The 13,066-nt window shown below is 37.0% G+C and overlaps 1 protein-coding gene across 1 annotated transcript; it reads right to left on the bottom strand.

Annotated features, from left to right (window-relative positions):
- Window positions 1-2,050: 2,050 nt before the first annotated feature.
- LOC144562894 (kinase family with ARM repeat domain-containing protein) lies at window positions 2,051-10,396 on the bottom strand. The gene is made up of 11 exons (XM_078312239.1): window positions 10,239-10,396; window positions 9,646-9,735; window positions 9,473-9,525; window positions 9,292-9,367; window positions 8,764-8,825; window positions 8,190-8,268; window positions 8,044-8,100; window positions 6,711-7,491; window positions 5,529-6,262; window positions 3,948-4,820; window positions 2,051-3,351 (listed from the first exon to the last, which is right to left on the bottom strand). The coding sequence occupies exons 1-11, from the start codon at window positions 10,284-10,286 to the stop codon at window positions 2,230-2,232; spliced, it is 3,975 nt and encodes a 1,324-aa protein (XP_078168365.1). The 5' UTR covers window positions 10,287-10,396; the 3' UTR covers window positions 2,051-2,229.
- Between the last annotated feature and the right edge of the window lie 2,670 nt (window positions 10,397-13,066).

The following is a 13,066-nucleotide window of genomic DNA, read 5'->3' as shown; positions in this document are numbered from 1 at the left end:
TTTTTGGCGTTTTGTTGGGAGAGAGAGGAAGGGGCTGTCTAATAGACGGTCCAGATTTAATATCAGCCGGTACCTGCTCGGGATGGCGCAAGGGCAGTATTATTTGGCTTTGAGATTCGTGCCAAGTTAAAAATTATAATTTTGAAGCGTCCGATTCAATTGATGTAACCGGAGGGGAATTCACATCCTCCCCGGTACCGTAATAGAGAATCTTTTTCGATTACTGAATCTGGACCGTTCTTTTTAACTTTACATGAATCTCAAAGTCCAATAATACCTCCTCTTTGCTAGCCCGAATCCCAAAGCGGCTGGGAGTTGATCTCAAACCGTAAAGTGAAGAGAATCTTTTACAGTAATGGAGAGGATACTTGTTCACATGAGGGTATGTGAATTCTGTCTAGTGGCCTCGAAACAAGTTCGTGGGAAGTGGGAACTTGATCAACGCAACTGAAGATTGTAAGCGACAATTTTAATGCGAATCGTACGGTTATTAACTTGCATCATTTGGTTCGATTCCCATCGGAGTATCGGACTGTTCCCGATTATTTTTGGGAAGTTCGTTCTTCTGAGACGCTGCTTTTGTACCCAAATATGTAGCGGTTTAATTTGTTGCGAGACCTCAACCATGACTATGAGACTATGAGACTATGAGAATTACATAGTAGGAAAAATGGCACGGCGGAGCCGCAAAGCCGGCTCTGTTACAGTAAAGCACGGTATAGTACGGTACGGAACAGCACGTGTGTCATGATCATTTTTTTAAACTTTAGCATGGCACGTCTCGTTATGTGAAAGATCTAGTCACGGCATAGTACGTGGTCGCACAAGTCACGTATAATTAGGATTATTAGATATTGATCTTGAATAAACTAAAATTTTGAACTAGATTTTACTGTTCATGTGGGAAAAAAAAAATTCAGTCTGAGTGAATTTTTTTTTCTCACGTGAACAGTACTTTCGAAATTATTGCCGAACAGGGCCTAACTTAAATTATGATCAAGGATCACACGAGACACATTTGAAAACGGCATGACTCACGTGACATGACCATTCGCTTGCCGTGACCACCCCTTGACATTTGGTCACGGCACGTGAAAAAATAACTTGATCACAGCACGGCACGTCAAAAATTAACTTGATCACAACACGACATAATACAAAACCAAAATTACTGTTAGTCGTGACATGTTTTTTCCACTCTTAACTACATTGCCTTTGCCATTTTTCTTTACCTGTAGTATATAAAATTAATGCTCTAGATGAAAAAATCTGACCTAGTTCTTACCTGTGAGTCGAAACTGTCTGGTGTTGTTTTAATTCAGAAAAAAATTGAATACATTTTAAATAAAGTAAAAAAATTATATATGTATTTTTAATAGTGCATATTAGTTTATTAAGATCGATTGATCATGCTGAAAAGTAACCGTTTAGTAACACTTCCTCAAACCTCTTGTAATTTGCTTGTTAAAATCATCTCATTTGGCCTCTTTTTTTTTTTTGCTCAAACTCTTAATTCATGTCTGAAATCCTAAGACATCCTCTATTCCTCTACTTCTAAATTAATCATCTTTAATCTCTACCTACGGATTAAACCTTCTCAAAACAACCAAATATAACCTTCCTAAAATGAATTAAAATTTAATTCTACCCTTGTCGTTAAACTAGTCATTTAACTCAGTAAATTGTACGAATATCAAAGTACATGGATTTTTTATTTAATAAATGTAAAAGTTTTAAAATAAAATTGTAAAAAAATACTAAATAAGTTTCAAAATTTAGAAAGATCAAAATGTGAAATTCCGGTTCTAATAATTTTTTCCTATCACGAATGAGCAAAAACAGTTGATTTTTTTCTTCTAAAACCAAGTTAAAATATTATTTTAATGTGTAATGAGGAATTTAATTTCTTAAATGCTTCTTTGTGTAATGTGATTTGAATTGAAATGGACAGCCACTGGTGTAGTAAACCATATAAATTCGTCAAAAAAAATAAAATAATAATAAAAATCAAGTTGTAGATATATTGCACGTTTTACCAAGATTCCAATTATGGTAATAAAAAGACAATGAACGTATATTAACGTACAAATTTTTGTTGAGGGAACAATTACAGTTTTGACACAAAAAAAGGCATGCTCCATTGCTACAGCTTTGGTGCCTTTTTCTACAAATTTCTAAAAATATGCTTGACAGAATACAGGAAATAGACATTGTAACTTCACTAATGCTTCACATACAGTGAGGCATTCTTTCCAACTCCATACTCAAATAAGAGGCAGCATCTGAAACACCTGCCAGATTTGACTGTTTTAGAGTAGAAACAAAAGTCTCTACCTGTACCAGAACCGGTACCGCTATGGACAAGATCATTGCATGAGCCAGGAATTGTCTACAACCGAAGGCCAGGGCATACATTATACGTAACAACTCCAACCGGGATGCCTCATTATTCAAGGATTGCATCAAATTAGCTACCTTTGGCAGATAGGTCAAGAAGCCCATGGTACCTTCTCGAGGTGCCGCGCGCAATAGCAAAACAGCAGAGTCTGATGCCAGATCAGCAATTTGTGGCTCAGAACTCCCTGCCAATTCTAGAAATATCCCCATATTAAATCCAAAATCACCTATATCATTAATAGAGTGCCGTTGGTGCACAGCCATACTCATATCAAACCCACTGTCACACAACAAAGCCGGTTCTTTGGAAAGAGCCTCGCCTTTATTTCTTCCAATTCCACACAGAATAAATGCCCTGCACAAATCTAAAGTCGGCTGGAGAAAGTCCTCCATTTCCTTGGCATTCACAAATTCCAGAAGATTTCCGATTTTTCTGACAACCCGCAATTCTGACAGGATTTTGGGATCCATTTCAGGGGCAGATACAAGTGCCAAACACAACTTCACATTACTCACATTTGCATTTGAAAGGTCACCGGCTAAAAATAGGAAGCATTGTGCGACAGTTCTCAGATGAAGAATATCTGAGACATTTACAAAACCATATTCGATTAGAGTTACTAGAAGCTTCTGTGCGTACATCGGGATCGGGTCTTCCTCTTCGACCATTTTGGGATAGAGAGGGAGGAAGTAAGTTTGGGAAATAGACTTCAGATCCTCTGTGACCTGTGGATCTGCAGTCAGTGATGTGTCACTACAGATTACAACCATGGTATCGAATAGTATCTTTAGGCAAAGAAACCGTGCATTGTCATCCTTGTTTCCTTTGTACAAAATGCACAGACTTGGCAGGATCCGGCTAGTGAGCACTCGATGGTCACTCAGGATGAAATCAGGTTGTTCAGTTATTGACTCGAGTATTCGGAGTAGGGTTATCTGAATATCATCTCTACCCTGAAATATTTGACAAAAAGAAATTGTCAGTATAATTTTCCTCATATTCCAGTCTTTTTTTTTTTCTTTTTTTTCTCATATTTGGTAACTGAGGAGCTTTCTAATCAATTTTATATTGGAATGCACTTGAGTCCATGTTTCAATTATTCTCCAATTAGGATATCTCAAATTGCACCTACCATTCTACCAAGCTGATCAACCATACCATATCAACAGAAACTGCTATGAATATGCTAAGAGATAGCAGTGGTACATCATACTGGCTGCCAGTGCCCTGACAATCTAAACTTACAAAACCAATAAATTACCAGTCAATTCTTAGTAAACCAAAAATCCCAGACTAAACACCTAATTTTCTACAAAAACTTGCACACAAAGACAGACCAGTTATGTATTCCTTGTCAATCATACTTCATTCATCAAATATAGCACGAGACAAAATGAATAAATTACTATTGAAACAGATCCAATGCCTGCTCATACCAGCAGAATACAATTACTTGACATGACTGGGACACTGCTCTCAAAGTTGACAGCATTGCATCCATGCATGGTGGAAAAATAGATATGGAAAGTTAAAGGTGTAGATAACATACCGCAAATGGTGTTTCAAAAAGCTTGATAAGATTTGCCAACTGTACCATCACATGGCTGCTAACCACCTGACGCTTGAATAATAAGCTTCCCAGAAGGTGAATAATCACCGGGAACAAATTCATGGTGGTCTTAGGGTTATTACCCCGTCCAGTCAGCTGATGTAACACACCATGCCTTCTAGCTCCCATCAGCTGCTGTACCTCTCCAAATACCGTCTCAAGCAAACCAGGTACCACAGACACTACCACCTGGACAAACGATTGGGTACACTTTTGAATGAACTCGTTCTTCTCCTTTCCTAACCGATCAATTGCAGACAGCAGCTTTATATTGCAGAAGAAAAGTGGCAACCACCGCCTACTGTTTTTACATAGAAGAGCACAGAATAGTAGTGCTTTCCCACGCAAGAGCTCACTTCCTTGCTCAATAATAGAAATAATGCCTGGTACTAGCTGCTTCTCTTCAGCCAGCGAAAGCATGTGCCGACTCATATTAGGTACAGTCTGAGCATTGATCAACGCCAAGTTAAGAAGGTTCAGTGCTATCTGCTGCTCTCTAGGGTTTCCTTTCAGCAGCGTACCGGCCATATCCTTGAGAGACAACTTTTCAAATACATATTGAGTGCAAGAGGGGCTGAAGCGGGCAAGTCGGACCATGCAAGACCCCGCAATTAGCCTAGTGGATTCTTGTTTTCCAGTGGATTTGTAGATGTAGGTGAGGTTTGAGATCAAGTCCTGGCATGCAAAACGAGAGGTCCAGTCAGCCCCTTGGGTTGATATGTTATCTATGGTGCGAAGAGCATATAGTTGTGTGAGGTCATCCTCACCCCTCCTAAGTAATGAAGAGATGAGTGCGATCAACGAACTTGGGACCTGTTTCATTGAAATTATTTTCGTGATTAGCAATATGAAATTAACACATTTATGCAAGAAATACCAAACTAATTGTCACCAGATGAAAAACACTCATTATGTGTGGTATTTGCAAAGAAACAACCATGAACTACAAAGCTGGGTGTTACAAAAAAAAAAAAATTTGCTCTTAGTTTAATAATCCCAAATTATATTCTTTACATAAATAAGAATGATATCTTTTACATTAAGGTCCTATTCTTTTAATTCTTCTTTAAAATCTCATCTTCTCTAAAACTCCTGCCTTATCACTAGTAATGAGAAGAAAAAAGAAAGGACAAATAAGATTAGCAAAAGTACTAGAAAGAGGAACTCCAAGAAAGAATAATCATCAGAACATAAGGACTACTAGGTTATATCCTTCCGTGTAAATTAAAAATGGGTGCTGTTTTGCAAAATAATCAGCGCTTTTACAAAACTGAAAATTTGTCACAGCCAATAAATGAATTCATGGGCAGAGAATTCATTTTTTTTTAATCACAGATAGCAACTTTGTCCAACAACTGTTTGCCCAGTATTGGAAACATTTCAGATGTGTATAAGCTAGCTTTATCTTTTTTTTCTTAGGTTTTCATCTAGCTCTCTTTTTTATACTTCTTAACTTGTATTACTGCACTATTGATGCTTAATTCAGGATGATGAAAAAACACTTGCTGGAGAAATTCTCACCTGCCATACTAGCACATTACCATCTCGTCCATTCTGTTCACCTTGTGTTGAAATGTAAAACAGCAACTCTCCCAAAGCAGCCATGCAAAACCTCCTGAGCTTATCCAATTTATCCCTCAGACCATTTGTCAAAGCCCCTATTATCCCAGAATTCGCCAGATCAGCCTCGATAACAGTAGAGTGCCGAATTAGCAAACCAATAACCGAGGCAATCAGGACCCTCAATACCGGTGCCTTGGACAGTCTGAGCATTTTCACGAGCAGCAGCATGACTGGCCCGCTAGTTAAAATATTGGCCGAATCACTATTTGCACTGAGAATTTCAAGGTATCTCAGTACATTTTGTTTCTCTGATACTGGAGAGGCCCCACTTAAAGCATGCAGAATTTGACTGTTTAGCGCATTAAGTCTTTCTTGGGGTAGTTTAGCATAGTCCTCAGGCGAGATGGCTTCAAAAGGAAGGGAGGATACACAATCCAGAGATTTATCAACTTTTCTACCAGGCATTACAGGCTTGACTGAAAGATCTGACTGGTGCCAAAAAACCTGAGTGTAGTCACTTGGTGATTCTGAACTGGGGCAAGTCTGTGGAGTTAATTTATTGCCCCCCTGAGGTCTCCTTGGAGTTGAACTAGGTGGAGATGAGGCCGCCTCAAGATGACCTGAACTGGAGGGTCCATTGGGTGTGGTATCTTCAATTAGCATGTCCGTCTCTTCACTTTGCTCTTCATTACCTGTAAAAGACAAGATCAGTCCAACAAATCATAACAATATCGTACTTAAACCCAGGCAGAACACTAGCTTGTGCTATGGATGCTGGGTTCACAGTTTTTTGAGTTAGCATGCTCCCTCCCACTTCCTTTTTCATTACAATAGTAGCACCACCCTTTTGTTCAATGCACAATCGAGTAATTTGGCAGGGAAAAACAACTAAGACGAAGCAAAAGCAATGTCAAGTACGGGACCAAGTGGGTACCACCACTACCATGCCAGATGGCTCCTCTACAATTATGTAACTCCATACTTTGGTAACATACAAATTCAACATAGCAAACATAACAACTGGTTCTAAGTACAAGTAGAGTGCCTTAGCACCAAGTATTTCAAAAACCATTTTTAGGAATTTAGTGGTACTTTTTAAACTTCTAAAAATATTTATGTCTGACATGAGTCGTTACATACCAGTTGGAGTCTTTTGTTCAGAACCAGAACTTGCAGGAGTCTCAGATGCAGGACTTTCTGACGGATCAGGATCTTCAGATGCTTCTTCCTCTGGATTCTCACTAAAATCCAATTCCATATCCTTATTCTCAAGCTTAACCTCAGCCTCGTTCTCAGATGCTTCCTTAGCAACTGCACGCCTATAGTTCTCCTTGTCTTTCTCTCTCTCCAAATTCAACTTAGCAGCTCTAGAAAGCCTGAGGATGTTCACCGCCTTGGCTGGAGGTTTGTTACTGGCTCTTCTACCATTTTGCAAGTAACCCTTTGTAGGAGTGCTAAAAGTTTTTGAGGGGGTATCACCTTTTGCTTTTGGATTCTGTTGGGTTGGAGTCCGCTGAGTTAACACCCTCTCACCATGTCTCGATAAAGAGCTAGGTCTAGAGGAAGGTTGAGTCACTTCAGTAAGTACAGGTTGGAGAGGCAAAGGAACTGGGTCCAGTTTGGTTCTCCAGAAACTATGCTCACAAATCTCAGGCCACTGCAACCTCTCAGTTGGATCTTTCATTAGTAAAGAGTCGATCAGATTTTGAAAAGCTCTGGATGGATGGTCAGGAAGAGGGGGTGTGGGGTCCAAAATAATGGATTTGACTAATTGAGTAAGTTTTCCGTGTGCAAATGGAGGTTTTCCCGCATAGCATTCATACAGCACACATCCAAGTGCCCAGAAATCAGATGCATAAGAGTGCGCTCCATCTTCCTGAAATAGCTCCGGTGCCATGTAATACGGTGTACCACGCATTGACTGTGTTGCCCAAAAAGAAAAGAAGTTTAGGTCAGCTAATGGTGCATTATTGCATCACCTTAAGTATAAGATGCTACTTGACATAGATATGGCAGTAAGGACAGCAAACCATGCACAGTTGTGACCTCATGCAGCTAAAGATTGACACAAGGTCTCGTGATTTGGACCTTTTGATATTGGGATGGACAACAAGGTAAAAATTCACCAAGCAGTTTATTTTTTACCAGGGACTACAGCAAGCAGTAACACGTTGTAACAGGAAAGATATACTTGCGTGAACATTTATTACTATCTAATTGAAAATTGACATAGCCTGCTGACATGATCCCAGAATCATGCCTTAGAAGTATGGAAAAATGCACAAATAAATTAGAGGTTAAAGGCTTAATTTTAATTTAAGAAATATATATGAAAAACAAGCCAACAAATGCACAACAAGAACTAGGCATAAAGAAACATAATTGTAGTGCTAATTTAAAAAATATCTGACAAAAAAAAAAAGCCTAGCGATTTTTAAATATATGTGTAAAAGAAGAGATGTAAGAAACGAACCGTGGGAGAGATTTTCTCCGTGCCACTTAATCGCTGTGCAAGGCCAAAATCACATAGCTGAAACACAGAATTTGCAAACATTAAGATAACATGCCAATTGAAGAATGGAAAAAGATGCTTTAAGCATGACACTCATAAAATATTACCTTCATATGCCCGTATTCATCCATCAAAATGTTTGATGGCTTGAGATCACAGTAGACGACTCCTTTTGAATGCAAGTACCTGATAAAAACTTTGTTTTGATAAACCTAAAAAATGCCAGGAAGTAAAAGGAACAGCAAAGCAATATGCACATACATAATTACATATTGTATAGACCATCAAACACAACAAATTAAACAAAATTATTGTAGCTGATCTGATTATATTCAATTTACATACAGGTTCAGATTGGACTTCAATTCACATCCTTCCTGAATTATGAACCTTGGTAAGGACCAATTCAGGATTAACCTATGTAGGTAACTAGAGTTACACAACAGCATCTTTATTTGCTTTTTAAATCACATAATTAATCAGTCCCAGCAGGCAATTGCTTGATTTTGCATTAAAAAATCTTCTGAAACAAAAGGATCGGACGGCCCGAATCAAAATCCAGAAGGACAAATCAATCCTAAGCAGTTCAGATGCTACTATACTTTAAAGCCATATTGTGATCCTACACATCCCCATTAAATACAGTTTCAATAGTAAATGTAACCAGACAGATGTACTTACTGGAGAGCAAGGACTAGATCAAGTGCCAGATCATGTATAGAGCTCTCAGGCATCTTCTCATCCTACAAGTATGCACCAGAGCCAAGCACCAAAGACTTCTTTTATGAGATAAGGAAGATGCGAAAGAAAAGCTAAGGATTGACATTTTACTGTTTACTGACTTGTTTCATGCTTCAATGATGACTTAAGGAAAGTTGAGGACAGATAGATAATAAATGAGGCATTATTGCATAGCTAAGATTTATCTATACAAATTAGATCAAATTTCGCAAATTGCACAAATCACACCTAATATTAGCTTAAACCTTTCTTTATCATACCACAGGCCATAATTGCCGATTTAGAAGTAACAATAAATTACCGTACTGAGTAAGCCTTTCAACCAATCATCCAATTAAATTGAAACATAAATCAAACATACTGAGTGTCACTCTTAATTTCATGGGATCCACAACACCACGAAAATTCAACTAACATCAACTGATTCAAACAGCAATGTTTTTAGCAAGTAGAAAGCAAATACTTTACCTTGTCCAGCAAGGTCCTTAGGTCTCCACCAACACAATATTCCAAGATCAACCATAGGTGAGCGGAGGTCTCGTACCTACCGAATCAAATATGAGAGGAAAAGTATTAGCTATGTTTACTTTTAAACAACAATAACCAACAGAGAGTCAGAGAGAAAAGTAGGAGGAGATGTGTTCCTTACCAATTATAGAATTTCAGTATATTTTGATGATTCAAGGAGTGAAACATCCGTACCTGATATTATATAAAGTATGATTAACATAGCGAAGGCTAAAATATTTGCAGTCAGCAAATAGTGCATCATTTTCCAGAAAGACAGATAGGTGAAAGCAGTACGAGTGCACAGTAACTTACTTCTCTAAGGACTTTTGGTCTCTGTGATTTATCCACACTCTTGATAGCATAGTACTCAATCGTTTTCTTCTTTCTCCCTTTGTATACAGCCTGAATAGAATATTTCCAATGAAATACTTAGTAACCGGTGGGTGAAGATGTCAGTACTTTGCATTATCCATTTTAAAAAAAAAAAATCTATGTTTTGCACACATCACTAATTTGAAGAAAAAATTAACAAATCAAGGTGTGCACTTTTACCCTGAAATTATAAATAATTGTTACATAACCCTCTTTGGTAAGATAATTGAAGTCAAAAACTGAAAAGTGCCCCCACAAGGCATTTCCTCAAACACTTCATTCGTCTTACTACACTGCAATAGTTTGTCAACAGATTGCACTCCCACAGTACAAAAAACCCTCCAATCAAAGACGAGACCAAATATAGAGCCTCTATTTGAATATAACGAATTTAAATCTTTCCAGAAAACTACCAGATTCGTGTGGGTGGGTGGGTGTGTGTGCAAATGCATGAACTACCTTAAAGAATCCCAGACAGTTCAATAAAGCAGCAAACTAAAGGGGGGGGGGGGGGGGGGGGGACTTATAATTACCGACTGCTTTCCATTGCCGATTGCTTCGTACACGTGATAGTTGTTCATCTCTTTGAATCAGATCCCGAGCTTAAGAAATTGAGAGATTAATCGAGGAAACAGCGGGAGTGAGAGTAGAGACGAGGAGATGTGGATCGGATTTGGAGTTTGAGGGGTAATAGGGGAAATAAATCTGCTGTTATTCTTGAGGAATAATAGGACCTACAATTCCAATCCCATCCGTTTATATTAATTAAGATTCGCTCATAGCTAAGCTTTTTATTAAGATTCGCGCTTAAAAAGATTGGAACGGATGGGATTGGAATCATAGGTTCCTGTTATTTCACAACAATAACAGCAGATTTGTTTTCGGTAATAGGGGGGAAGGATTCGAAATTGAAATTAATTTTATGAGCGAGTGCGAATTTCAATTTTGGGTATACGTGTCCGATTTTGATTGGTTGACTTCTTTAAATATATTATGAGCTGGACAGTCTTTATTATTTTCTACCACGTGTCATATTCGTGTAGATCTCTGTAAAAACTTCGGTGAGTTTAGTTTAGTATCACCGTCTCTTGCTGAGGAAAAATTGCTCGCTGAATCATGTGCTGAATTAAATACAGACTAAAGGCTGAGTATAAATAAGTGGATCCCACTAGAAAAATTATAGACCGGGTCCATGTACGAAAGCTTCACTTGTTTCGAGGCGGGAAGAAACTTTGAAAAAATTTGGCCTTCACCTCGTGAAAGCAATTTTATTGAAAGAAATCCTTTTTATTTATAAAATTACAAATGAAATTGTCATCACCTAAATTAGAAGTCAGTGCAAACTTGCTCTTTGAATTTATTTGAACTGCAAAGTCCGATTAGTTCAAGTGGGTCGGGCATATTTTTTTTTTCAAGGAGGGTTCCGATTACACCCTTTTTTGGTGACACCGAATTGCACTCTCTATTTTCAAAGTTTTTAAAATTTAAATAGTCGATCCAAACCGTTTAACTCGTTGGATATGTTAAAATGTGCTAGCAAATCAAATTTTACATTTTTTAGAATTTTTTAAATATTTATTAAGTATTTAACAAAATCGCTATATTCAGACCGTTGAATTTTTGTACCCATCTTAATAAATAGTAAAAAAATTCAGAAAAATGCAAAATTTGATCTGCAAGCACATTTTAACATATCCAACAAGTTGAACGATTTTGATCGACTGTTTAGACTTTGTAAACATAGGGTGTAATCCGGTGTCACCAAAAAAGAGTGTAATCGGATCCCTCCTCTCTTTTTTTCTCTTTCTTTTTAAAATAATTATAGAAATCTCCTCAGTCCTGTTCCACCATTTATCTCCACACACTCTCTCTCTCTCTCTCTCAATATTAATTTCCTTAACTGCCATTTATCCCCCCATTTTTTCTGCTAATAATTTCCATCTATCCCTGCATTAAATTATACTGTCATTTAATAACAATTCCCGCATTAATTATATTGTCCTCTAATAATAGTCCCCGCATTAATTATATTGTCATTTAATAACAATCTCTGCCAATAAATATTTATCTGTTTATTGATGTTCAAGAAAGTATTTATCACAATGTCTGGGAAGTATTTATCATTGTCTCTGACATGATAATACTTTAATTTGATTAAATGTTACTTATTGACAAGTTCAATAACAAAGTTCAAGAAAGTATTTATTATTGTTTCTGAGAAGTATTTATCATTGATTCTGAAAAGTATTTATCATTGTCTCTGACATGATGATACATTAATTTGATTAAACATTACTTATTGACAAGTCAAAGAACAAAGTTCAAAAAAATATTTATCATTGTTTCTGACAAGTATTTATCATTATGTCTGAGAAGTATTTATCATTGTTACTGACATAATGATACATTGATTTGATTAAACATTACTTATTGACAAGTTCAAGAATAAAGTATTTATTTTTGTATCGTCAAATATATATCCATGTAACATAAAATATTCATCTAATCTACTTAAGTCACATATGTTTTACTAAAAATTGTAATTATATCTAACAAGTATTTATCCATGTAACATAAAATATTTATCCATATAACTTAAAATATTTATCATTATGTCTGAGAAGTATTTATCATTGATGTTTTACTGAAAGTTACAATTATGCCTACAAAGTATTTATCATTAGGTGAGGAGATTATTTATTTAATGGTCCCCAGTTGTGTGGTGACGATCCAAAAAAAAAAAAATTTTGTGCGGGGATAAATGACAAGTATTTATGTGGGAATTGTTTATTTAACGGACCTAGTTGTGCGGGGATGATTATAAAAAAAAAAAATTGTACGGGGATAACTAATGGATTGATTTATTTTTTCATAAATAGAGATCATAAATGGCATGACTTGCGTGCCGTGTCCAAACGTAACTGGTCACGTTTCTCACGTTTAACTATTTTTTCATAATTTAAGTTAGTTTATTCAAGATTCACCATTTGATTAGGACCTGACGGTCCTAATTACACGTTACTCATGTGATTACGTGCCATGACCAAAATGTCAGGGGGTGGTCATGGCACGCGACACGTGAATCACGGTACGGAACAGTAACACGTGCCGTTCCGTGATAGAGCCAGCTTCATCGTGCCTTTTTTCCCACTCTACTTCGAGGTATTTTAGACGATTTTCCACACTTACAGATTGAGAATAAATCTCAGTCGTTTTGCGATTCAGACTAAGGTAGGAGTAATATTATTGGACTTTGAGATTCGTATCAAGTTAAAAAACACAGTCTGAATCTATTAATTATAAAAGATTTTCACGTACAGTAATAGAGAGGATGTGAATTGTAAAACTCGGCCACTTGAGT

The sequence above is a fragment of the Carex rostrata genome, chromosome 12 (genome assembly GCF_964058835.1).
Source record: "Carex rostrata chromosome 12, lpCarRost1.2, whole genome shotgun sequence".
Taxonomy (NCBI): domain Eukaryota; kingdom Viridiplantae; phylum Streptophyta; class Magnoliopsida; order Poales; family Cyperaceae; genus Carex; species Carex rostrata.
This window is presented reverse-complemented; position numbering and strand designations above follow the sequence as displayed.

Excerpts from the sequence above, each read along its gene's own strand:
- LOC144562894 (XM_078312239.1), bottom strand. The coding sequence starts at position 10,286 with ATGAACAACTATCACGTGTACGAAGCAATCGGCAATGGAAAGCAGTCG. Across the intron at positions 4,821-5,528 it reads GTAATGTGCTAGTATGGCAG|GTCCCAAGTTCGTTGATCGC; the intron begins GTGAGAATTTCT and ends TCAATGAAACAG. Across the intron at positions 3,352-3,947 it reads TTTTTGAAACACCATTTGCG|GGTAGAGATGATATTCAGAT; the intron begins GTATGTTATCTA and ends CAAATATTTCAG.